Raw genomic sequence first — 27949 nt, forward strand, 5'->3', positions numbered from 1 at the left:
TAGTGCATGCATTTGTGAAGTGTAGGTGGACAGGTTAATAAGAGTAATGATAACAGAGTTAATGTTTGCTTTAAAGAAGCTCATTTTAAGCTGAAATTTCTCAGCCTTTTGTACCTGAGGTCTCATTTAGCAGAAATATTAGAGGCCTAATCCTAGTCAAAAATCTCATTAATGTCAATGGGAGCTTTGTTTGAGCAAGGACAGCAGGATTTGGGGTTTATCTATATAGCTACATTGCTTTATCCAAAATAGTATGATTACACTTTTCAGAAATGATACCTTGCTTTTACATAGACATTCCAGCTGTGTACCTCAAAGCCTTTTGCGTAAAATTCACTCCTCTCACAGAAAGCCTGAGGATTTGAGCTCCGTGTAGGTGGAGTGCAGTGTGACTGGGGAGGTGAAATCCATCCTCCAGCCCAGGGCCAAGATTGCATGTCTGCTGCAGCCTCTCCCTCCATCCCTCCCCCACCATGTGAGACTGCACCTGGGGGCTGCAATAGCAGTCATAGTCTCCCTGCCAGAGTTGTGTTGAGTACTGGGGCAACTGGATCCTCTCAAATGCAGATCATGGTCTATCCCCATTCCATCCCTAATGTGGCATTCTGTGCTGGTGTGTGCAGGGCCAAATCCTTCAGCAGTAATAAATAAAGCAGAGCATAGGTTGTCTTCCAAGCACTTTCCAACCATTAACTAATTCCGAATAACTTCTTAAGATAAAACTAAAACTAACCTGATCTATCAAAGGTGTCATCAAACACAACTCTGCAGGTTCTCCCATTGTTCAGTATGGTCTTCGCTGCACCGGGATCATAACCAACAAACCAAGGGGGTAAAGAGGGGTCATGCTGGACCTCTTTGGAATTGATTTCAATAGGTGACTGGTGGTCTCCTTTGGCAATAGGGTAATATTTGTGCCAGTGCTCAGGTCCTAGGAAGAAATGCAAAGGAATGACATGAAAATCGCTTCCATTTAGGCATAAAGTTGACATCTGTTTAATACAAATACAATCAATGTTACACTTTATTCATACATCGCCTCACAGCTGTGCCATTCACTGTGGATTTCCCCCCTCCTTTTGGTTTTCAGACAGAGGCATTTGAACCATTGGGCGGGACTCCTTTTAAGAAACTGTTTTTGCAGGTGAATATGCGGCTGAGCCACAGGCCCGCCCCACCCGCCCAGCCGGGGAGCTGGAGTCAGCCGCCTGGATCGCCGCGCTCCAGGAGCTGTCCAAGATCCACTTTCCGGGTGAGGGTGGAGATCGGACGGGGAACGCGGGTTGACCTGGCGGTAAAGTGGTGCCCAGACTTATTATCATGGCAGCAGAAGTTGCAGGAGCCGGGAGCCAGCCCCCACCCAGCCCGCCCCAGTCTCAGCCCTTACAGCGTCTGCCAGAGCGGCGGTGCCGGACAGATGCGCGGACAGCGGAGCCCGGGCCGGCCGCGAGCGCTGCAGGCTCCCGCCCGGGGAGGCTGCGGGGCTCGCCCTGCCCCTCACTCACCGTTGTCACTGTCGTAGCCCCACTGACAGGATTGCTGGGCCATGCTCTCGGCGCGGGGTCTCCGCACTCTGGGCCCGGGCTGCTCCGGCCGGCTCCTGCAGGACGGTGGCGCCGGCTCCGCCAGGGGCTTTTATAGGCTCCCGCCAACTCCGAGCCCCCGTTGAGGCCGGGCGGGGGGGCGGGGGGGAGAGGGACAGAGGGGGCGGGGGCGGGGGCGCCTGGCCGGCGCGCAGGGGGCGGAGAGAGCGATCCCCTGGACTCCCCTGCTGCCCCCCCGCCGCCTCTGCCCCGCTCCCCTGCCCGTCTGCTTCGCGCCTGGCAGGCTCGCCCCCCGCAGAGCTAGTCCCCTGCCTGCGCCGCTTCCCGCTGCGTCCGCCCCGGCTCGGGGCTGCAGCCCCCCGGGATCGTTAGTGTGTATTTGTAATTGAACGAGGAGCTGCTGTGCTCCTGTCCCCACTCGGGTGCGGGGGGAGGGGGTCTGGGGAAGGGGGGGCAGGTACAGCGGATGCTCAGCGGCGGGTCACATTCTAACCAGACACTCTTCGTGCTGCCCTGTGCTGAGACATCAAAGGACCCCGCTGGCCGCTGAGCAGACTCCTGTGATCGATTTTTCACTTGGAATTGTCCCTGTGCCCCACAAAGGGTGGGCTGGTAGCCCGGGCCAGGAATGGCGGGCTCAGCGTGCTGGCGGTACCGCGCCTCGCACCCCTTGCTGGGTCTTCACGGCGTGTTAAACTTGTGACTTCGGGGCGTGACACAAATCATTGCACAGGGCTGTGTCTGGGAAGAGAGACTAACTTATGTTGAACCATGTATCTTATACCACTCCTTTGCAGTAGAAGGCGGTCACAAAATTGTCCATAGTGGCGGTGGTTTTTGTTTTTTCAAGTTATTTAAATGTGAAGTGCATTGCAAACAGGGGGACTGGGCTGGAATCTCTGTGGCATTTATTTACATTTCAAAAGTACAGCTCTCCTCCTTTGTACCCTAGTGATTCCAATCAATTAAACCCATACTACAAATAAATTAAAATCTCAGTAAATGCACCGGGGCAGTGCAGAGCCCCCATAATTCATTAGACGGGTTTTAACTGATAGTCTCTATTTCATGGTTCTTAGTCAATGTTTCACATTTCACCATTAATTATTAAATGTTGTGTTCATTTTTTTTTAAAAAGCAATCAGTTTCCAAAATTGTTTTAAAATTCATCAGGTGAGAATAGTCTGTTAGAATCAGGGACAATCTAAATTTGTTCCTTATAGTGATATCGTGGAAAAAAATGCCAGAGGGAATTTGAGAAAGGAAACAGACTTCTTAACAAAGCTACTGTCGCCTCCTTCCGCTGTCTCTGCATGCATGTGACATGGTAGAAATCATTTTCATTACTGAAGGATTTAAAAATATATATGGGAAGCACAAACTGATTGGTTTCCATTCTTGAAAAAAAAAATCTTGCTTCCCACCTCTACCCCTGCTGTCAAGGTGAATTGGTCAGATTCTTTGGCCAGGTTGAAAAAATGCAGATTATTGATATGTCACACTGAGTAGACACTGTCACAGCACTGCAGCTGTCTGCTGTGCAGGCTGACATATAGAAGCTGCTCCATGCTAATAACTTCTCCATAGCATAAAACTTAGGGTGCCACTGCTCATGTTTTATCATATTTGACAGCTGCTCCCATTCCTCTCTGGGTTCCGGTAGCCGGAGAAAATATGGATATATGCAGTATGAAGATGGCTCCTAGAGAGCCAGTTTGCAACATTAGGAGGGCCCAGACGGGAATAGTACCTCAGGGAGACACAGATTCAGCAACATTTTTTCCCCACATTGTGTTCAACTTAATTCTGGGTTTGGAGTTTCGCCAAGGATGAGTTTGCTTTAATCCCTGCATAAACTCTACAGCATCCCATTGGCTTCACAAACAGCCTAACTGCACAAAGGCAACATTGGGAGTGAATATCCACTTTCTCAGATTATTTTAAAGGAGCTACTTCTGATAAAGAGGAATCCTATTAAACTGCAAAATCATTATGCTATACGAAGGTAGTCTCCAAGAACTCCAAATAAGAAAATCCTTGCTCTCAAATCAAATGCAGATTTGGTTTTGTTCGTTTTGACTTCACTAAGCAGGGAGTTATTGTATATTATATTAAAGGAAGGTAATATAATTAATGTCAATTAACCTGGGTTTATAGAAAATAGATCTTGTCAAAGTAACTTGATATCATTTTGAGGAGATTACAAGTTTGATTACAATTAGTGTTGATGTGATGTACATAGACTTCTGTAAGGCATTTGATTTGGCACTGCACAACATGTTGATTAAGCAACTGGAACAATACAAAATCACTATGGTAAGCATTAGATGGATTAAAAAGTGGTCATGGTGGATAATCAGCTGAACATGAGCTCTCAGTATGACACTTTTCAGAGTAACAGCCGTGTTAGTCTGTATTCGCAAAAAGAAAAGGAGTACTTGTGGCACCTTAGAGACTAACCAATTTATTTGAACATAAGCTTTCGTGAGCTACAGCTCACTTCATCGGATGCATACTGTGGAAAGTGTAGAAGATCTTTTTATATAAACACAAAAGATGAAAAAATACCGCCTCCCACCCCACTCTCCTGCTGCTAATAGCTTATCTAAAATGATCACTCTCCTTGCAATGTGTATGATAATCAAGTTGGGCCATTTCCAGCACAAATCCAGGTTTTCTCACCCTCTCCCCCCCGCACACACAAACCCACTCTCCTGCTGGTAATAGCTTATCTAAAGTGACCACTCTCCTTACAATGTGTATGATAATCAAGGTGGGCCATTTCCAGCACAAATCCAGGGTTTATGAAAGTTGTGATATTACAACGAAAAAACTTCAAATCCAGCCTCCAGCGAGAAACTGTTGAATTGGAATTCATTTGCAAATTTGATACAATTAACTTAGGCTTGAATAGAGACTGGGAGTGGCTAAGTTATTATGCAAGGTAACCTATTTCCCCTTGTTTTTTCCTACCACCCCCCCAGACGTTCTTGTTAAACCCTAGATTTGTGCTGGAAATGGCCCACTTTGATTATCATACACATTGTAAGGAGAGTGATCACTTTAGATAAGCTATTAGCAGCAGGAGAGTGGGGTGGGAGGAGGTATTTTTTTCATGCTTTGTGTGTATATAAAAAGATCTTCTACACTTTCCACAGTATGCATCCGATGAAGTGAGCGGTAGCTCACGAAAGCTTATGCTCAAATAAATTGGTTAGTCTCTAAGGTGCCACAAGTATTCCTTTTCTTTCAGTATGACACTGCGGCCAGAAGGCCTAATGCGATCCTTAGATGTGTAAACAGGGAAATGTTGAATAGGAATAGGGAGGTTATATGAACTCTGTATTTGGCACTGGTATGACCACTACCAGAATACTGTGTCCGGTACTGTTTCCACAGTTCAGGGAAGATGTTGATAAATTGGAGAGGGTTCAGAGAAGAGTCATGAGAATGATGAAAGGACTGGAAAACTTCCCTTATAGTGAGAGATTCACGGAGCTCAATCTGTTTAGTTTAACCAAAGGAAGATTAAGGGGCTATGTGATCACAATCTATAAGTGTTTATATGAGGAGCAGAAATTTAATAATAGAGGGATCTTTAGTCTAGCAGGCAAAGGAATAAGAAGACCCAATGGCTGGAAGTTGAAGCTATACAAATTGAGACTAAAAATAAGATGTAAATTTTTAAGAGTGAGAGTTAATCACTGGAACAATTTACCAGGAATTGTAGTGGATTCTCCGTCTCTGAAAATTTTTAAATCAAGATTGGATGTTTGAATTTAAACAGGAATTAATTCATGGAAGCCTGTGATATACAGGAAGTCAGACTACATAATCACAATAATCCATTCTGTCTTTAATTAAAATATTAATTTATTCTCCAAGCGGGGCCCTTGACTTTGGAATTAATTTCCTCCACCATTCACAGCCTAAAAGAGTCCAAATCTGTTGGCCTTGAGGGCACATTGCAAAACCTGTTTTCTCAGGGATTTGGAGCATGGGCGGACAAATGAAGAAGGGACTCTGATATGGGATGAGTGGATTTGTTTGTTCAGTTGCTCTGACTGGCTGATTTATTTATTTCTGAGGCTGGGCTGATTGTACTGGCTTCTGGTATGTTTTGCATTTGAAATAGGTTTTATATGGTGTAACACCTACTGCTGTTTGGCAGGTGCTCTGTATTGGTACTGACAAATAAAAATAAATATTCTTAAAAAAAATCCCAGATAACATTACAGCAGATGCTATGTTTATTCATGAGAGTCCTTTTGAAAGCCCTACTAAGCTATTTGGCTAAGTAACATTGTGTAGAAGCAAATTTCACAATTTATATATACTTATATTAAAAAGGATTCCCTTCTAGTTTCAATATGTTGCCTCTTACTTTCAAGGGCCATATTGTTTTTATATAATGAACTCATTAGCAGTGGATCACCATAAAAGGCAATATGTCTGATAGTGGGGATTGGAAAGGTGTCTCATAAATGGTACTGCACATATGCTCTTCATTTATGGATGATTTTTCTTTTGGAGAAAGTATACCCTCCATGTACCTCTCAGAATTAATAAGATTAAGCATTTTTTTTTCAAAAAGAAAATATGCCTAATAGAGAATTTATTAATACTACCTATACAGCAGCGTGCATGTCCACAATGCTTTACAACTACTTGATGCTACACAATGACAGAACCTTTTCTCAAATATTTTCCAGTCTAAAAGTACAAATGCAACAGTGGAAAAACAGAAAGAGGTGGATGGTCTTTACAGCCACAGTGCTTCACAGTACAGGTTAATTTTCCCAAATTTGTTGAAGAAGAGGAAGAGAACATGACATGCACTACTTAGAAAGCTGCCCCAAGCATAAGAGTAGCAAGAAATAATGTACAGAATTAGGAATAACAAAAAGAGACAAAGGCTTTATTTTAAAAAGCATTTAAGTGACTTAGAAGCTTAAGTCTCATTTTTAAAAGTGACTTGGGCACTTAGGCTCTAAGAGTACATCTACACGGGCTGGCATGGGTCAGCTGACTTGGAGTCGCTGGGCTCAGGCTGTGGGCCTAAAAATTGCTGTTTAGATGTTTGGGCTTGGGCAGGATCCTGACCTCTGGGACCCTCCACTCATGCAGGGTCTCAGAGCTCAAGCTTCAATCCAAGCCCGAATGTCTACACAGGGCTTTTTCAGCCCTGGAGCCTGAGCCGTGTGAGCCCAAGTCAGCTGACTTTGGACAACCACAGATTGTTTACCCATGTGTAGACATACTCTAAGTTGTGAGTGGCATGTATAAGAGGCTTGGGGAGGCTTAGCCTCCCCATAAAAGGCTGGCCATGCAGGGGGCAAGAAATGCCAGATGCGGGCATGGGTTACTGCCTTATGGAGGCATGCCAGCCCACTGCCTTTGGAACCCCGCTGCTGGAAGCTCCCTAGAAGTGGGAAGGCCACTGGTGCCCAAACTGTGGCCCTGCCTGTGCTCTGCCTCAAGGCCCCTCCTATGCTCCGCCTCTTCCCCTGAGGCTCATTGCTTGCTCCTCTGCACCCCCTCCCCCTCCTGTCACTTGCCCTTAAGTCAGGAAAAAAATGGAATAGCATTTAAAAGTGGGATAGCCATGCCCTCCCCTGTTCTGGCACCCCTTAGCTGAGTGTCTCTGGCATCAGCACGCACAGCAGGAAAAGGAGTCCCACAGCTGGGCCAGCCAGTGAGAGGCTGTGCATGCTGATGCCAGAACAACTCAGCTAAGTGGTACCAGAGCCCTCCCCCCTTTTTCCTGTCTTAAGGGTGAGTGACTGGGAGATAAGGGATGGAGAGGAGCGAGCGGTGGGCAGGGGGCCTCTGGGAAAGAGGCAGATTGAGGGTGGTGCCTCGGGGGAATAGGTGAAGTGAGGGTGGGGCCTCGGGGAAGAGGCCGGGTGGGGGCAGGCCTCAGGGGAAGAGGCAGGGTGGGGATGGGACCACAGTCCAGGTGTTGGTTCCCCCCTACTTCTAGGGGGCTTCCAGCACTCACGCAAGCCTCCCCACATAAAAGAGTCATGCACTGGATATGCCCTAAGTCTCACTGAAAGTCAAAGTCAATGGGACTTAGGTTCCTAAGTCACGTTTGAAATCAGGACACAGGCACCTAAATCACTTAGGGCTAGATCAAACTTATCTAGGCTCCTAAAGATGCAGATAGACATCTTGTGAGATATTGAAAAAGCACTTAAATATTGAAATTAATGGGATTTAGGTGCCTAACCTTCATATATGCTTTTGAATATCTCATGAGGTGCTGATCTGCATTTTTAAGTGCCTAAATATCTTTGAATGTCTGGCCTTTAAGTATTTTTGAAAATGTCACCCAAAGGGAGCAATCAGGAGAGATGGTGGGATGGACCACATGGAGTGGAAAGTGGTTTAGAAGAAAACAAAGAGTGGAAAAGTAGGCAGGGCCTAAGTTATAGAGTGCTTTGAAAGTTAAGAAGAAGGAAGAAGACATAGAACAATAGGAGACCAATATAAGCTTGCCAGAAGCATAAATGACTCAGAAGAAAGACAGATGAGAGAGAGCGTGAAGCTGGAGAATGCAGTAGTTGAGGCAGGATGTTATACTGATGGCACATAGCGAGACAAAGGTTCATAAAAGTTGACCCTTTAACTATTGTTTGGGATAATACTAAGGTATCAATAGTATTAAAAAGCCCACCGAGAATCAATTAAGCCTGTTCATTGCTAAATATTAAACAATGCCTGAAAAGGGGTATTTTTAAAAAAAATAAGTACAAAGGTAAAATGAAAAACAATCTGGAAAGAAACACACATCAGAAAAGAAAATCCCAGTATCTTATGGATATCAATAGTTACTAAGGATCAGATTCTGCCACGTGTAACACCTAGGGCATGATACAAAGCCCATTGAAGTCAACAGAAAGATTCCCTGGGATATTAATGAGTTTTGGATCAAGCCCATAAATAACATGGGAATGGGGCTCTATAAATATTGATAAATTAGATTAGATAGATGCATCCCTTCTGGCCTTCAAGTCTATCAGTCTATGCACACAATACAACGTTTTTGGCATTGAGCTCAACACAAGTCACTGCCTAGATATTTTCCCCTCAGTGTTGCAATTTTGTTGCAATTTCAGTGAGACAAATATTCAGCTCTGTATCTTTCCTGTGGAGTCTGGATCCCTATACCAAAGGTGAAGTTAAAAAAAACATTACAGGTCATTTCTGCCCTTTAAAACAACCACATAGGAATTCAACACATTGCACCCCATAATTTCTCTAACTAGTTGACTACTGTATTTTTGCAATAGGCATTCACTGACATGGCACGCACACTGAAATCCAAGTCTCAATACAAGAATGAAAATGTGAGCTGAGCTATCTGCTTTTATAAACTCTGGCACAGTTTGACTCAGAATAATCCAGGAATGAAAATCTGATCTAAGCTGTTTGCTTTTATAAACTTTGGATGTGTCTGCTCTTAAATTCCAGCATATTGGCAGCTCTTCTCTGCAAAGGTAGAGCTTTGTGTCTCACGTTGACCTTGAATTGTACAGTTTAAGGTGAGTATTCAGTCAACTGGGAACAGACAAAACTGAAGGGTATCAGAACAGTTTGGAATAAAGTGCAGCTGACTACAGGGAAAGCCAGTATTTTTCCCTAGCCATCAACCCTAATTGCCTTGCCAGAAATATTAAGGTGAGTACCAAAATATACATGCACAAAAGTTAAAACAACGAGGAGTCCTTGTGGCACCTTAGAGACTAAAAAAATTATTTGGGCATAAGCTTTCATGGGCTAAAACTGACTTCATCAGATGAATGAAGTGAAAAATACAGTAAGCAGTATATATATTACAGCACATGAAAAGATGGGAGTTGCCTTACCAAGTCAGGTGTCAGTGATAATGAGGTCAATTCAATAAAGGTTGGGCTCGTTAGCAATGACCTGCCACTTGGTAAGGCAACTTCCATCTTTTCATGTGCTGTAATATATATACTGCTTACTGTATTTTTCACTCCATGCATCTGATGAAGTGGGTTTTAGCCCACAAAAGTGTATGCCCAAATAAATTGGTTAGTCTCTAAGGTGCCACAAGGACTCCTCGTTGTTTTTGCTGATACAGACTAATATGGCTACCACTCTGAAACCATACATAAAAGCTGAAACTAATGGAGAAATCTCCCTATATAAACCATAACAATGGTCCCAACTCCCAATCTATTTGTATCTCTTACAATGTTCACACTTCCTTTTGAGGTGAGCTCACTTGATCATGTTGGGCATGGTCTTTATTAGAAGGTACCTTGGGAATAGATGTTTACATGCAAATATACTGTTAATCTACGTGCTTTCAGATCTATGAGACATATCCTGCTCCTATCTTGTGCAGCCACACAAGGACCACAAAGTATTAGAACTGACTGCCATGGGGAGTGATGGGGCAGGCTGTGAAGAGGCTTCACAGAAGGAATTCACAGCCCTTACATGTCCATAAGAAGTGCTCAACAGAGGCACCCTCCATAGCAGTGCACAGGACAGTCTGAGTATGGGGGTGTGGCAGGAGATTGGATCTACAGCTATGAAGATCCACTGACTAAACCCCCTGTCATGTTGGTGGTGATGGGGTCAGTGGGTACAGAGACTGCTTATGTTTCACAGACGGCCACCAGACAGCAGAGGAGGATTCCATTCATATCAACCCTTACATAGCACCTCTGCAAAAATCCTTTTATTTGCACTTTGCTCAGGGGACCCAAAATTAGTACTGTCATTGATTGATTAGCAGAATATCATTTCTGAATGTTGCCTCTCTTCTTCATTATTTAAAGTACACCATAAATATACACCTCCCTGTACAGACACATGAAAGACAAGATCCCTAATCCAGGAGCCAGTGGTCTAATTTGGACAAGTACACTAACAATTCCAATGCAAGTGACCAAGGGATATTGCTGGCTAAGAGATCAAAGTTGGAAGGGTGTATTTCCTTCTCACACATGTGCTGTTTAGACTCTACCATTGTGGATAGATATTTTTCTCAGTAATGCTAATCACTGTTAGAATGAGGACTGTGACAGAACCATGAAAAAGAGCCAGAAAGCTCATACCAGATTGGCCAGTGAGAAAAAGACACAGAGTAGGCACAAATGGCTAGATTCACAAAGACTGAGTTAGGCGCCTAGGCTCCCGGTGTAACGAATGGGGAGAGATTCACAAAACCCAGTAACCCAAGTGGCTTTCTGCCTAAGTTAGCCCGTGGGCTATGCCAAAGCCAGGAGTATGTCCTAAGACCTGCCCATCTCAGGCACTTCAGTGCCCAAGTCTGGGCTGCAGGGAGGCACCTCTCTCTGCCTGAGATTCTCAGCTGCAAACCCTCTCTTGGCATTAGGTGACTACACTGTTTCTGAAAGAAGTTGGGGAAATGAGGAGGAGGCCACAGTGAGCGAGCATGCGAATGACTCTATCATTAGAGCATGCATGTGGGTAGGGTGACCAGACAGCAAATGTGAAAAATCGGGACAGGCAGTGGGGGATAATAGGAGCCTATATAAGAAAAAGACCCAAAAATTAGGACAGTCCAAATAAAATCGGGACATCTGGTCACCCTACATGTGGGAAACCTGGGATCCAGTTCCCCTGCTCCAATGACTCTTTCATTATTTAGTCACAGGGGAAGAACTTTAACAGAGTAGCCTGATATCAGACTATCCCATAGCCTACTGGTTAGGGCACTCACCTGAGAGGTGGCAGTAGCTCTCAGCACACCTAGTGGATTGGGCCTTGCAGGGTGAGTTAGGAATGCCTATCTTCCCCCAGTTTGCACATCACCTGCGGGTTCTGGCTTCCAGACATGTAGACTAAGGCTAAAGCATGCATCAGCGGAAGCAGAAACATAGGTGCCTAGGGAACTTTTATTGCAGAAATGTAGGTACTGAGTGAATTTAAGCACCAACAAGGTACGGCAATAGCTAAGTGAGGGTCTTGTGAATCCCAGTGGGACCTGATTCTGGGATTCAGGCACATAAAATATCAATTAGGCACCTAAGTGAAGCAAGCCCAAAAATGCCTAAGTAGAAACCCATATATTTTCCTAGGTATATGAGGATTATATTTAGCAGTAGCAAAGACATGGAAACCCTGTTCACAGCCAGATCTTCACCCACCCGGCTGCCAAAACAAACAAAGGAGTATGTGTAAGTTATGTTGTCCTTATAGAGTGCAAAGATTCACGTAATATTCCAAGTTACTCACTTTTTTTCTCACAGAGATCAGAAATGAGCCCAACAAAACAGCTGCTCAGACCCTTTCATCTCTGGCCTCAGAATTTTCCCACTACTATGTTTGATTGAGAACATGAGTAAGAGGCTATCAAAGCATTGTTCAGCCAGGTTGGAGGGTCAAATTGCAGCCTGTAAAGAGTTTTAACATGGGATCATGTGGCTATATAAATTCATCCCAATTCCTCACTCAGACTGTGCATGAGCATTAACCTAGGAGTCCTCACATTACTTTTATTAATTAGTAAAGGATAGTTGTCCTGATATAAATGTATTACTACCTTCACTTCATACATTTCACATTGCTGGGATTTGGTCCTCTGCTGACAATTTATACTGCTTTGGTGATTCCTATTATGAAAATGTCACAGGAGAAGCATCAACTCCTGGTACTATTGAGCTAGAAAGATCAGATCATTGTAGGAGTGGCCTCTAAAGAATCTCATTCTTTGTGTATTCCTTTAACAGTACTAGATTCAGCAAAATATATGGCAATGATTTGAAAACTCAGTATTGAAAAAGAGAAATACATGTTTTCAGTTTCACAAAGGAATCACTGGTATAATCTTACCCTTTATTACATGCCATCAGTTAATGTTGTTTTTAGCACATGCATATAAAACTGACCCCTACTGCAATTTTAATTCATAAATCTTAGCACAGGCGTTAATCCCTCAGAAATGGTTTCTTCCTCACCTACTGAGAGACAGAAACATTTATGAGATCATCAAATTCCATTTGGAGCAGCTCATAGTTGTTTGGTCATTATAAACAGGTGGCTTTAGCAGTCTTGCTGAGAGGCACATTTAATCTACTTCACACAGAAAAAGAACATATAATGGAGCCATTTATGGAAATAAGGGATACGTTTTTACTACAAAAAGAAGAGTCACACCAACTCTTTTTCTGAATTGTTTTCTTCCATTTCATTTTTAAAAAAAAAGAGCAATCACTTTCATTAAGAATTCCTACAAACCACAGGAAAACCTTCACGATTATAGCTTTCTAGTGAACTCTACCTGATTCCATTGCACAAACAAAATAAATTCACTGTGAACTACAGAAGACTGTAATCTTTCAGCACAGGTTAGTTACAAATGTAGCATGAATAAAAAAAAAGTTATGTGGAATCAGTCACAACCGGTAAGCTGTCTCAAATTGTATAGTTTTGACTTATTTTTGTCACCCTTTTGCCTTTACATTGCATCATGAAACAAATTGGGCAAACTGGAGAATGTGATACCTTTAGTTGGCTCAACAAATGGTCATACTAAAATGTTTTTGGCCCTCTCTCCAAATATCCCTTCTTTGGATATTGGCAACAAAGGACCTTTTTGGTTCACAAACTTGTCATAGATTATTTGTCAACTCAAGATCCATCCTGTCCCCTTCCCCTTTTTCTTGCAGGCAAACATTTTCTGCAAGTCATGAAATTAAGATATTCCAGCAGCCATCATTGTTTGGTTAAGAAATGACCAGCCTTGAAAGCTTAAGCAAAAGATAAATACCTAATGAATTTACAACTGTGTGCAGCAAATATTTATTCTTGTTAAACCGCTCCAGTGCTTACATCAATGCACTATCCAACAGGGCAGTTTCCAGAAGAAATAAAATATCAACAGTCAGCAAAACAAGCTTAAATCACTGCCAAGTGACTTAAGAACCTGTAACTATGTAGGTATATGAAAACCACCTCACACTCCTAAATCACTGAAGTATCTGGGCATATCACAACCATTAGTAAATGGACCATTTTATGGATGGGGAAATAAGACACAGAAAGGTTAAAGGTGGGATTTTTAAAAATGCCTAATGAGATTTGTGTACCTAAATACCTAAATCACTTAGGTGCTTTTGAAAATATGAATTTGCCCACAGTTACACAGGAAGTCTGTGGAAGAGCAGGTTACCAAATGCAGATCTCCTGAGTCCCAGTCCAGTGCCTTAATTAGAAAGCCATGTTTACTCCTAGAGAACATATCTGCATACAGTAATGCTGAATGATAGCACTGTAACAGATGGACTTTTGTCACAGATAAACTTCTGTTTCACCAGAAAGATCAAATTTGCTACAATGACAAAATGGGATTGGAAGCAGGAAAGTGGAAGTAGGAGAGGAAAACTGTGGAAGTAATTAAATAGAGCCAAGACTATCACATATTTCAGCAGTATTATTACTGATGAGGTTTAAAGAATGTTGGCAAGGTTGTTATCTATGATTTTACTTGCTGAGAGGAGAATGCTCTACTTATTTCTATTTTGTTTTTAAAATAAGAAACAAACAGGGTACCAGATAAATTGTAGGATGAATAAATGCTAAATATAGAATATATAGCTTCTTATAACCCATCTTTACATAATTACTGCAAAACACAGTGAGTACAATGATAATAAAATATAAATATGAGTTAACAAGTCAATAAATCTGCTCTCCATTTTTAGTTGAAAGACTTAATTTAATAAAATATTCCAACTACAGGTGACATGACATGGAAACTGATATTTTTAAAAAGAAAGCTAATTATGTACTGTCTCTGAGAAGATTATTGACAGATGCTGCTCTCGTATCTGCTCTCGTATCTGTACATGTAAACATAGATAGGTAGAATAATCCGGGTACATTATTAGATGCTAACACAAGCCTTCATGCTAAACTGCTTCTCTGCTACAATACTACAGTCACCCATAAAGTGTGATACAGTAGGTCAGACAAATACACACATCATCCACTCCTGTGTTTCAGGAAAAACAAGATGGGGTATAGTTTGGCCAAAGTGGAGAGGTTTTAGCTACATTCTAGTTGTATATACACTTATGGCTCAATATGAGGAATCCATTTCAGGACTGCAAAATATTTCAAAAGCTTATTGGAATAAATAACACATGGTTGCCTCCTCACACTCCTAGTCAAAAAGGGATTTTGCACAACTGTCATCTAAGTGAAAAATCCAAACAGAAGAGCCAGCACTAGTTAACAGTGCATGGATGTGAAACACTTGCTGGTGGATTTTGAATCAACATGCAACTTTCTCCTCTAGGAGAGATGCAATAGGCAAAATCCTGCTCACCTTTCTTATGCAAGTAGCCCAACTGAGGACAGTGGGGCTTTTCACTTGAGTAAAGTGAACAGAATTTGACACAAAATGGATATTGGCCTTGATTCTTGGCTACACCCAAAAGGAACACAGTGCAACTAGAGAAGAGGGGATGTGCAAAGGTGGCTTTAACACTCCACCAATTATGAGCCAATTGCATGCTGCGCCAGTCCCTGGGCATAAATTAAAACAGAAGAAAGGCTGCCCGGATCAAATTTATGTCAATTGCCAACACCTTCCAGGGGCCAACATGGCAGCTGAGGATGGTTGATTTACAGAGAAGTCTTGGCTACACCCCTTGTAGCAGCAAGGAGAGGGGAGGCATAAGTGTTACTACACTGCCTGTATACCCTTTGAGGATCCCTTTACACTGGTGTGAGCTTGCCTTGCATGATCAGCCATACTAGTTTTAAGGCTATTTTGCACCATTAACTGGTGCAAAGTGACTGTACTACAGTGCAGAAGATAGCCCAATATTCTTATAAAATAATCCGGGCATAATTATTCAAAACACATTGCAAATATAAAATATCCTTTTTATGTAACAGCTTTTGTAAGAGAAAAGAATACAACAGAATGGAGAATGATTACGCAAAATAGGAGTGGGACTGCAACAGTTCGTGGCATGTTGCACACAGCATGCCTGGCAGTTTGAGAAAGGCATGTCACATTGTGTTTTTGATTGAGGAATGCCATAGTTAGGAGGCATGTCACAGCCAAAGAGCAAGATTGTCACTGTCTTTCACTTCACTGAGATGCATGCCTGGATATGGAAAGCATGGTAGGCGTGAATGGAAATCCCATTAACAGTCAGATCTTTGTAGGAAGAGCTGCCAAACCAAAAAGGGCAGTATATGGGGATAGGTTCTGCCGCCTTCATAACACACAGAGATTTGCCAGCTAATTTACATTTTTTGACAAACAGCAGAATCTACCACACGTAGACAAAGCTTAGACAAACCTTTTCTATCCCTTTTTATTTCAGTAGGCATATAGTGATATACTGTCAACCCAGTACACAGCAGCGGACATGCCAAATCCCATCATAGTTATGCTATAGTTCAGTAACCAGTCCATCACCTACATTAATTTGTACTCAATGAAATGTAAACTAGCATGAAAAAAATAAACTGCAGAGTTTATTTAGCATGATCAACTAGGAGGCAAAATAAGAGAGTTTTCCTGGTGAAATTTGATTAAATGAGCATATAATAACGAGAACATCAGAATTAATGTATACATCTAATCAATGAATCAGTTAATACATATGGGACTTCTACAGCATAACATTTTTATCCATTTAAGGCACAGCTTCCAGATTTGATACATTGAACAGCATAATCTCTGTAAGTAGGTGACTATTATACATTTGTCATTGGGATTTGCTTGCATGACACGCACACTGAAATCCAAATCTCTATTCAAGAATGAAAATCCGAGCTGAGCTATCTACTTTTATACACTCTGGCACAGTCTGACTCCAAATAATCCAAGAATGAAAATCTGACCTTTTATAAGCTCCAGGCGTCTGCTCTGAAATTCCAGCAGACTGGCAACTCTTCTCTCGCAAGGTACAACTTTATGTCTCTTATTGACCTTGAACACTACAGTCTGACAAGAACATTCAAATAAGTGAGAATAGTTCAAATCAAATCACATTCAACTAAGGCCAGAAAGACTAATAAAATATGGAGACAGAGCTGTCAAAACACACTGATGACATTATCCATGTGGAAATATAGGGAAAAAATCTTACTTTGCAGCATATCTACTGATACAGCAGATTAGAAACTTTTGCCTTTGCCAACCACCTCAATAAGGGGATGGTAAATGAAAAGGGAGTACCTCAATAAAGGGAAGGTTGTACAAAGTGTATCACAACAAAATCCAAATGAGATACATGTGAGGTGAAGCAAACCCCAGCTTCTGCTCTAGCTAAAATATATATGGGGAGGCTGATGGTGGCTGGCTGTCACCATGCTCTCTAGAGAGAACAATATTATGGTTGGAAGGTCAGTTGTGGTCCACTAAAATTTCCTTCTAGGAGACACACTTCCTATACATTCTCCCTGGGAGACAAATGCTCCTCAATGAGTAACCTTTAAGAGATTCACACTCCATACATGCTCCCTATTTATGGGACACCCCTTTCCCATGAAATGCCTGACACCCCAGACATGCACATGAGATATTTTCCCTTAACCGATATCCACAAATGTCTGTCTCCAGATTCAGCTGGAGACCAGTGCATCTCTAATCACTTCTTCACCATGTCCTTTAGAGGATACTCCTCATTCCCCCTCTAACTTTCTGTGCGGGCTGCACATGGCTCTGTCCTTGGTCATGTTTTCTTCCTCCTCTACACTTTATCTCTGGGTAATCTCATCCGCAAACACAAATTCAACTCTATGCTGACAACTCGCATCTCTCTCTCTCTCCTCCAGACGTGTCTCTTTCTGTCTAGACTAAATCTCTACTTATCTCTGACACATTCCCATGGATGACCTATGGATGTCTCAAGCTCAACATGGTTAATTCAGAGTTCTTAATCTTCACCTCTCTCCCCCCTCCCCCCACCTCTTAAAGCATCCTCCCAGCCTCCTTTCTTGATTACTGTGGACAAAATCTCCATTCCTGCTGCTCACCCAGCCCCATAATCTGGGCATCATCTTTACTTCATACTTTTCTCAAAATCCTCACATTCAGGCTATGTCTAAATGTAATCTTGCTCCTCTGATATCCATTCATAATGCTGTTGCAAAGATCATTCTCCTAGTTTCTGCAGAGTTTACATTTGTGTAAATACACTGATGTCAAAAAGAAAAGGAGGACTTGTGGCACCTTAGAGACTAACCAATTTATTAGAGCATAAGCTTTCGTGAGCTACAGCTCACTTCCTCAGATGCATATCGTGGAAACTGCAGCAGGCTTTATATATACACAGAGAATATGAAACAATACCTATTCCCACCCCACTGTCCTGCTGGTAATAGCTTATCTAAAGTGATTTCCAGCACAAATCCAGGTTTTCTCACCCTCCACCCCCCCACACAAATTCACTCTCCTGCTGGTGATAGCCCATCCAAAGTGACAACTGATGTCAAAGGAATTACTACCAATTTATTCCAATGTAACTGAGAGCAGGATTAGGTTGTGGATTTTAGGGCATATCTGCATTATATATGTAGCCATGTCTAATGTAACTGTCTTATTACATGCCACTGGAATAACAATTAACATGGTTTGACTTGTCGAGCACAGCCGTTTTTGCTGTCTGTTCTCTCCCTCATCTCTATCCTCCTAGGTTTTTTTTCTTCTATCCACATTTCCTCAGCTTACTTCTCCTTTCTGCACATTTTATCCTCTTGTTCTGTGAAGGACACCATTTTGTCATCCTTCCAGCCCCTCCTTTTATATCGATTATCCTGGAAAAACTCCTTCCATCTTGAGTTTTTCTTTCCCGAAAGATTATTTAGAGCACCATACACACAAAGGATTGGGGCTTGGCACTTGCTCCTGGCTACCAGCTGCCAATGCAGGTTTGTCTTAGATGCCTACCAGCCTATCAGTGCATTTCTCTTTCTGTGAAGGTTGCAGAATTTTGGGTGGAACAAGATAACAATATGCAACACATGTTCAATGGAAGTTTGCAACACACCAAAAACAAGCAGCCCTACTAATTTGACTGAGAAGGGGAAAAGTCTATCAACATTGTCTTTGACCTTTATCTAACCTCAGATGTGACCCTGACATATCAGACACAAGAGGCAGACACCTACATTCAATCATTTTCATACATGTTTATTTCCCTGTCACCTCTCTGGGCAGCAAGTTTCAGTGGACACCTGTCATTCAAACTCAGTCTGTCACTGTACATATTGCAATTTCAATGGGACTACCCACATGCTTAAAGTGAAGGGTGTGAAGTACTTTGGGGAGTGGATCAAAGTACTCAGAACCTTACAGGATTGAGCCCGGAAGGCATAAGGATACTGATTAACTTTTTGACACTTCAGTGATTTTAAATTTGTCGGATTTGGATGCCATCATAGTTGTTCCAGGAAACGGGAAGTGAGTATTTTCTGAGTACATCACCACACTTCCTAATTGCAGGTTGCTTCACCATAAGAACAAACAGTATGGATGGTCTTGATGTGCTGAATCAATGTGGAGCTAGGAAATTTGTGCTAGACACTGTAGCTGGGGGCAGGGACTGGTGTTACTCTTTGTGCTGCATTTGTACAGAGTTACAGAAATAGGAAAATTAGAATAGGCAGCAGCATGCCAAGGAATGACATCAACACAGTGCCTCTGTTATTAGCTGATGCTTCTACTTGTGCAATGGCAACAGTGACAGGACTTAGAGTTTGGATGTGGTAATGCAATATTAATGAGCAATGAATATGTCAGACTAGGTACTTACCTTGTTGTCCTGTGAGTGCCTCTATCGATAGTCCCAAGAGCTATCACAAACCCCAAACTTCAGCACTCCACACCCCAGTTCCTATACCTCCCCACTCACAGCCATAATAAACATCATGATATCTGTTATGGCTGCGGACACCTTTTCTTCCTCCCAATCATCATCATCATCATCATCCCCCTTATTAGAGGAGAAGGGGAACAAAACCCTTGACAGTGTAAAGAGTGTCAGAGGTAAATCTGGTGCAGAGGATCCTGCTCAGTTCTTCATAAAAGGGGCAAATGGTCCCTAGCTGAACCCTTGGCTGTGTTCTTTCACTCAATGATACTGAACTTGAATTATGTTGATTTTGATGAGGCATTGGTTGATACTTCAGTTAAAGTCACATTTGGTGACAGAAATCTGCTGCTGATTTCACTTTGTGGAGCTCAGATCTGCTTGTTACTCTCCTTGATCTGGAAAGCAAGCAAGGTGCTCGTGATACTATCAGACTTGGTGCACACTGATGGCTTAGACATTTTTAGACAGGTGGTTCCAGATAGTTGCTAGCACAACAGTTCATCTACCAGCAAAAATGGATACTCAGGTGCTCCCTGTGCCTTGCTATGGCTGTCAGAAACAAGTTGTTGGCATTTTGAATCAACCCCCCACTTCCTTGTTACATAGGCAGTATTATGCCATGGGATAGTTGGGAGGAGTTAGAGTTTTAGAAGGACCTGAATACAGATTACTTTGTACAGCTGATGACACAATACACTTTCTGATGACCTGCCAGAGAGATCTGGGAAGCAGGAGGACTGGCTCACACAGTTACATGAACATGGCTAGACACTGCTTTCTACACAGTAAAATACCCATTCTAGACTGTTTCTGACAATCATGCCCTGCCCTACAGTAAGATCAGCTTCACTGTTATGGATGGGAGTTTTGAGGACATGAGTTATGCATTGAGTTGACCATTTTAAAACTAGTTAGAAACTGAATAAAATGTAATCTAGACAAGACCTTACTGATTCTTGTTTCACTACTTTAAAAATGTGCTAAATTGGAATGGAGAAATAAAAAAAAAACCACATACAAACAAATTAAGAATCCTGAAGGAGGAAAAACCTGTAAAAAATCTTAAAGCAATCAAAGCTAATACCTTTAGACTACTGCAGAATATATTACTCACACTTCAGCAACACCCCATGCAGATGTCAATGATTTCCCCCAGTACATCATAATTATACAGAAAGGAACAAGCTAGTGATTTGGGCATGATCAGAAAACCAGCATCCCTCACTTCTAATCCCAGTGGTCATTACACAAAGTAAAAACTATTTCCCATGCTATTTTTCCCCTACTGTTACTCACACCTTCTTGTCAGCTGTTTGAAATGGGCCATCCTGATTATCGCTACTACAGTTTTTTTTCTCCTGATGATAATAGCTCATCTTAATTGATTAGTCTCGTTATAGTTGGAATGGCAACACCCATTTGTTCATGTTCTCTGTGTATATATATTTTCCTTCTGTATTTTCCACTGCATGTATCCGATGAAGTGGATTTTAGCCCACGAAAGCTTATGCCCAAATAAATTTGTTAGTCTCTAAGGTGCCACAAGTACTCCTAGTTCCAACACTGACATCCTTTGAGGATTTGGGCAAATCACTCAATCTCTTTTGTGCCTCAGATCCTCTACCTGTAGAAGGAAGATAATAATTTTTCACCTATTTCACAGGACCATTGTGAATTAATTAGATAACAGCTGTAAAACTGCTTTACACATGACAGGAGATGCATAAGTGCTAAGTATCAATTATTTAGTACTGGAACACCCATATGGCAGGACTTAAAGTTGATCAACTATAAAAATCTACAAGTGTTCATTAACTCTCAAATAGCTCATTGTTTTCTTGTGGTGCAATGGTCTACAGATCATGTGCTGGGTTGTAGTTAAAAGTAGCTATTTCATTACATTGGCACAAACCTGAAATATATACTGGTACTTCTGTGTTGACAAGTCTCAGTCTTTGATTTTGCATAACCATCTTCACTAATAATTTTTCATCTGTGCACTTCTAACTGGCCATTTTCTAAACCCTCAATTTCATATGCAATAGGCTTTAGCTGCATGACTTTTTTATATAGCTACTTAGCAGAAAGTACAGCAAAGTATTCCATGACATTAGGCATAGAAAGCATTCTTTCTGATCTTACACCACTGTACCTTTTACTACAGCTGCCATGAAATCAGTGTTTCAATTATAGATCTTACACAAATTGTTGGGCAACAAGTCAGCAACTTTCCTTTGTTTTTTCCAGGGCCAGTAGCATTTGTTTAGCTATAAATTTAGAGATGCTGTAGATGCATATAGCCATGTTGAGCTCCGCTGAGACTGAGGAAAATATTTGCTTTGTTGATACTCTCTCATTGGAGAGACAGGAAACTTTACAGAATAAAAGCTTATAACGTTTGGGATTTACATGTGGAAGCCAGGACCATTAAAAAGAAAAAAACACTTGGGCTATGAAAGAAGAGAGGTACATGGTACTTTAATATCTTTCCTTGTCTACAAATTACACAGGGGCATTAACTTCAGTCTTATGACGCTAGCCAAAAAAATGCTACCTGAATGGAGAAGAAGGATATTTAGGAATAAAATGGTGGTTAAGTAACATGTGTCCCTTCTCCCTTTGACATTTAATGTTAGGCTGAACAAAGCACTAGTAGAAATACAATAGGGAATAATCCTGCATTGGCAGAGAGATGAACTAGATGACTTTTCCATCTCTAGCTTCTATCACTTTATACTATGATTCTATAAGAACAGCACCCAGGACCCCAGCTGGACCATCCTTCAGGCTCTAGCAACATAAATTTGCACATCCAAAAGCCACTTGGGCAGCTGCAGACAAGTGTGTGAGGAAAATATAGTTCTTTCTGCATGCAAATGGATATGAGACTTGTGTTCAAACAAAACATTAAATCTGAGGATCTTAGATATCAAGTGTAAAATTAGGTACAACCCCTACAAACAAATGTTGCATTACAGTTGAGCTTTTCTGGCAGCAAGGGAAGCTGAGGCCACTTTTAGTCTGGCCCCATGGTGGCTTATGGTGGCTAGGAGAAGCTGCTGACCCACAGTTCTGCTTAATGCAAGTGCTTGCAGATGGGATGTGGGCAGGTGCGACAGGGCTGCTTAATGTATGAGTCTCACACCAGATGCACAATACTTGCCAGCCCTGCAGACAATTTCACAACTGCTGGTGAGTGTTCTTCTCTGCAGCTTTGGGCATCTGAACAACTTTTGTGTATATCTCTGCCTCAAAGCTCCATCTTTCAGATATGAAGGCTACTTACCTGTGACCAGAGTCCTTCCAGATGACTCTGCATAATCACACTTATGGGTAATGCACCGACCAGTGTTGACTAACAAAGGAACTGTCTCCAAGCAGTGCCCATTGGAGAGCGCACACCAGCCCCTCAGTATTCATAAATGCTCTGATGGCAAAGTATAAGGGGGTTGTATGCCTTCTGCTGCCTCAGTTCCTTTCAAAGCTGACCCAAAGAAAACTAAGATAGGACTCTGAGAAAGAGGGGAGAGCGGGTGGGTGCGAATATGCAGTACCACCTTGAAGAACTCCAGCTATAAGTAAGTAACCTTCATTTTGTCTTCAAGTTGCTTTACACATTCCAATTTACAGCCAGTTTGGCAAGCAGTTCTGAAAAACTCAGGAGTTGGAAACAGGCTCCTAATCAAACAGTGACTTAAACACAACTCTACCAAACCTAGCATCCCCTCTAGAAGCCAAATCCAAAGCATATATTTAGTAAACATACAGTGACTTCCAAGCAGCCTTTCAGATTTCCCCAGTAGGAATATGTTTAAGACAAGTCAAAGACACTGACACTGCCCTAAAGGACTGCCCTTAAGCCAGTAGGTACAAGGACTGCTGCTAATTTATAACATTCAAGGATATATTGTTTTACCCATCCGTAAATAACATGAGCAGGTACATTATAACCCATATGATTCTTAGTATAACAAACAAATAACCTTGAAGACTTCCTAAAATCTTTAGTTCGATTTGAATAATATGCTAAAACCCTTCTAGCAAATAAAGTATGGAAAGCAGATTCCCCTTTATTAGCATGTGACTTTGGAAAGAACACTGGTAAAGTTATTGTTTGGCTGATGTGAAACACAGACACTCTTTTGGGTAAAAACCTGGGATTAGGTCTGAGAACCCCCTTAGTTTTTGAAAAAAATAGCAAAAGGCTGGTCTTCCATAAATGCATACAAATCACTCAGTCTTCTGGCTATTTGATGACTACAATAATCACAGTCTTAATAGATTATTAAAATAAAGTATGCTATGCCAATGATTCAAAAGGTGGCTTCATAAACATAGATAAAACCAAATTAAGATCACTCACTGGAACTGGATCTCTTAAGCAGGGGAGAATGTATGTTCTCAACCAGGGTCCGGGGTCAGTAGTTCTCAACCAAGGGTCCGGGGCCCCCTAGGGGGCCACAAGCAGTTTTCAGGGGGTCCATCAAGCAGGGCCAGAATTAGACTCGCTGGGGCCCAGGGCAGAAAGCCAAAGCCCCACCACCTGGGGTTGAAGCCAAAACCTGAGCAATGTAGCTTTGTGGGGGCTCCTGTGACATGGGGCCCCAGGCAACTGCTTGCTATCCCCAGTGCCAGCCCTGGCTCTTGTGTGCAGAAAAGCAGTTGTTGTGGCACAGGGGGGCTGTGGATTTTTTATTGCAAGTGCGGGGGGGGGATGATGGTGCCCCCCAAAAGACTTTAAGTATGCATATACTTATGAATGTATATACGACATAACTAGAATGTGTTTTATGCTACATATGCCATGTAACATATCTCTGTAAAGGTTATGATCTACTGAATCTATTAATCCTATTTGTATGCATGTATCATTTTTGTATTCAAAGTTACGAATATTGGCTGCATACTTGTTAGATTCTGAGTAGGTTTTAGTGAAGCAGTTGATCAGCTTCCTGAGAAAAGACTATTCTCAGTTAGTGCCCAGTCAAGAAGCCCTTAAGCCAACAATGAACTTGGAGATGCCAATCCACATCTGGGCTTTCCCAGGAATGTGGTTTGGCTGGTAAGGAGCTCAGTCATGCGTGGACATGTGACTTGTCCAGGTGACTCCAAACCTCCATTTTGTAGCTCGACTTTGCATAGGAGAGAGGAGGGGGTCTCCACCCACAAGATAAAGTCTGTTTGAACCCCTGGGAGACCCCCTCCATTTTGTCTTCAGCTGGCTAAAGAGAGAGCGTCTCCACCCCCAAAGATATCTGAAAGAAACTGGAACAAAGGATAGTAACTACAGGGGATGTGAGTGATTGCTGGACCCAGACTAGAAGGAGACTAGTCTGTAAAAGAGAACTTACTGGAACTGGTGAGGTTTTATCTGTATTCAGTTTGATTAGACATAGACTTGCATGTTTTATTTTATTTTGCTTGGTAATTCACTTTGCTCTGTCTGTTACTTCCTGGAACCACTTAAATCCTACCTTCTGTATTTAATAAAATCACTTTTTACTTATTAATTAACCCAGAGTATGTATTAATAACTGGGGGGGGGGGTAAACAGCTGTGCATATCTCTCTATCAGTGTTACAGAGGGTGAACAATTTATGAGTTTATAAAACTTCTACAGGGTAAAATAGATTTATTTAGGCTTTGGACCCCACTGGGAGTTGGGTATTTTAGTGTTAAAGGCAGGAACACTTCTTAAATTGCTTTCAGTTAAGCCTACAGCTGTCAGGTGATGTGGTTCAGACCTGGGTCTGGGTTTGCAGCAGGCTGGCGGTTCTGGCTCAAACCAGGCAGGGCACTGAAGTCCTAAGCTGCAAGGGCAGGAAAGCAGGAGCAGAAGTAGTCTTGGCACATCAGGTGGCAGATCCCATGAGATTTCTGTGATCCAACCCATCACGGGGGGCGGGGGGGGGTGGGAAGGGGTGGCAGGAGAGCCTCAGAACGAAAAAGGTTAAGAACCCCTGTGTTAGATAGTGCACGGAGTGAACAGGTGAGCATGTATGGTGATCACTTGGAGGCCAATTAGTTCCCCAGAGAAAGCTGATTGAGGTAATTAGATAATCAGGCTGTTGGGTTTGGTGGAATAAAGAGCCAAATAGCTATCAAAATAAATCTGATATGGGGGTACAGGAAGGAAGTTGTCATGGGAGAGAGACAGACAGAAAAAAAGAAACAGGGCTAGTTGAATCCGGTCACACAGGGAAGGGAGATCTCTGTTCCCCTCAGGTCCTGATGAGAGGGCCAAAAGCACAGAAGATATTATAAATAGACTGTTGCATGGGGACTCCAGTGATATTGGTGGAGGGAATTCAAAATAAATGACATTGTGAATGCACAACTAGCAGAATCCGTGCAGTTTCTGCAGGAAAAGAAAACAGGAGCAAAGGTGCACCCCCATTACACCCTTCAGAAAGCTTTCAACCATGAGATGCACAAATAATGATCTGCCATCAGTCAAAATGAAATAAGCTGAGAGAGTTGTCAGAGAGGAATTATATAACCTCTCAGACTTTAGATACATCAAATATTCCAAAACACAAGGAATAGAAGCTGTATCTTGTGACTCAGATTTTCCCAGAATCCAAAAATCTAGTCATTGTTAACATTTCCTTGTAATGTTTTCTAGAGTTAAGCCATACATTCTGAACCAACAAAGAACAGAACCATTCAGTGTTAGTCAGAGTCCGATAGCCCAGACTGTCAGATGAAGAGAGTGGGGGTCTGGATGAAGAATTCTGTCATGTTGCTAAGGCAACAGGTCCAGAGACAAGGGAAGCAGTTTGTACAACCCTAAGCTGAAGCAGGTCCATATACCATTGCTTTCTCACCCGGATGTTGCAACCAGAATCAGCCTTACCTTGTCCTGTCTTATCTTCCTCACCACCTTCGAATTAATGGTAAAGGAGGGAAAGTATACAGAAGGCCCTCTCACTAATGCATTAGACCAGTGGTTCTCAAAGCCAATCCACCACTTGTTCAGGGAAAGCCCCTGGCGTGCTGGTTTGTTTACCTGCCGAGTCCTCAGGTTCAGCTGATCGCGGCTCCCACTGGCCGCAGTTCACCGCTCCAGGCCAATGGGGGCTGCTGGAAGTGGCGCAGGCCAAAGAACATGCTGGCCGCCCTTCCCGCAGCCCCCATTGGCCTGGAGCGGCAAACCGCGGCCAGCGGGAGCCGCGATCAGCCGAACCTGCGGATGCGGCAGGTAAACATACCTGTCCGGCGTGCCAGGGGCTTTCCCGGAACAAGCAAAAGACTGGCTTTGAGAACCACTGCATTAGACAGTGTCCAAGATGGACTGACTTTCCTAATCTTGAACTGTCAGAGACCCCAAGTGAGTTCCCCATCTACTGTCTGATGCATCTGAGGTTATCGTGACCAACTCCAATGGAGGACAGACCAGAACTTTCTTTAGGTGATATCTACATGATATTTTCTGTCCTATTACCTATCTCTTTCTTAATTATTCCCAGCATTCTGTTCACTTTTTTGACTGTCACTGCATATTGAGTGGATGTTTTCAGAGAACAATCCACAATGACTCCAAGATCTCTTTCTTGAGTGGTAACAGCTAATTTAGACCCCATCTTTGTATATGTATAGTTGGGAATATGCTTTCCAATGTGCATTACTTTGCATTTATCAATATTTAATTTCATCTGCCATTCTGTTGCCCAATCACACAGTTTTGAGAAATCTTTTTGTAGCTCTTCGCAGTCTGCCTGGGTCTTAACTGTCTTAGTTATTTTGTATTATCTGCAAAATTTGCCACCTCACTGTTTACCCTTTTTTCCAGATCATTTTATGAATATATTGAATAGTACTGGGCCCAGTACAGTCCCCTGGGGGACACCACTATTTACCTCTCTCCATTCTGAAAACTGACCATTTATACCTACCCTTTGTTTCCTATCTTTTAACCAGTTACCAATCCAGGAGAGCACCTTCCCTCTGATCCTTTGGCAGCTTACTCTGCATAAGGCCCTTTGGTGATGGACCTTGTTTAAGGCTTTCTGAAAATCTAAGTACACTATATCCACTGGATCCCCTTGGTCCACATACTTGCTGACCCCCTCAAAGAATTCTAGTGGATTGGTAAGGCATGATTTCCCTCTACTAAAACCATGTTGACTCTTCCCCAACAAATTATGTTCATCTATGTGCCTGACAATATAGTTCTTTATTATAGTTTCAACCAGTATGTCCAGTACTGAACTCAGGCTTACAGGCCTGTAATTGCTGGAATCATCTCTGGAGCCCTTTTTAAAAATTGGCATCACATTAGCTATCCTCCAGTCATCTGGTACAGAAGCTGATTTAAATGATAGGTTACAGACAACAGTTAGTAGTTCTGCCATTCCACATTTGAGTTCCTTCAGAACTCTTGGGTGAATACCATCTGGTCCTGTTGACTTATTGCTGTTTAATTTATCAATTTGTTCCAAAACCTCTTCTAATGATACCTCAGTCTGGGACAGTTCCTCAGATCTGTCATCTAAAAAGAATGGCTCAGGTTTGGGAATCTCCCTCACATCCTCAGCCATGAAGACCGATGCAAAGAATTCA

The 27949-nt window shown here is 42.3% G+C and overlaps 1 protein-coding gene across 2 annotated transcripts in view; it reads right to left on the reverse strand.

Moving 5' to 3' along the window:
• Positions 1-27949, reverse strand: part of LOC311516108 (carbonic anhydrase 3-like) — a 101302-nt gene that overhangs the window by 26472 nt on the left and 46881 nt on the right. Inside the window, exons 1-2 of one of the 2 annotated variants that reach the window (XM_084619809.1) lie at positions 1506-1673; positions 734-931 (exon numbers count right to left, since the gene is read on the reverse strand). In XM_084619809.1, coding sequence (XP_084475935.1) covers positions 734-931; positions 1506-1548 — 241 coding nt within the window. In that variant the 5' untranslated portion in view covers positions 1549-1673. Of the gene's footprint in view, positions 1-733; positions 932-1505; positions 1674-27949 lie in introns of those variants that run through there. The other variant, XM_084619808.1, reaches the window with a different exon arrangement.

The sequence above is a fragment of the Lepidochelys olivacea genome, assembly GCF_965140295.1.
Source record: "Lepidochelys olivacea isolate rLepOli2 genome assembly, chromosome: 2".
NCBI lineage: Eukaryota > Metazoa > Chordata > Testudines > Cheloniidae > Lepidochelys > Lepidochelys olivacea.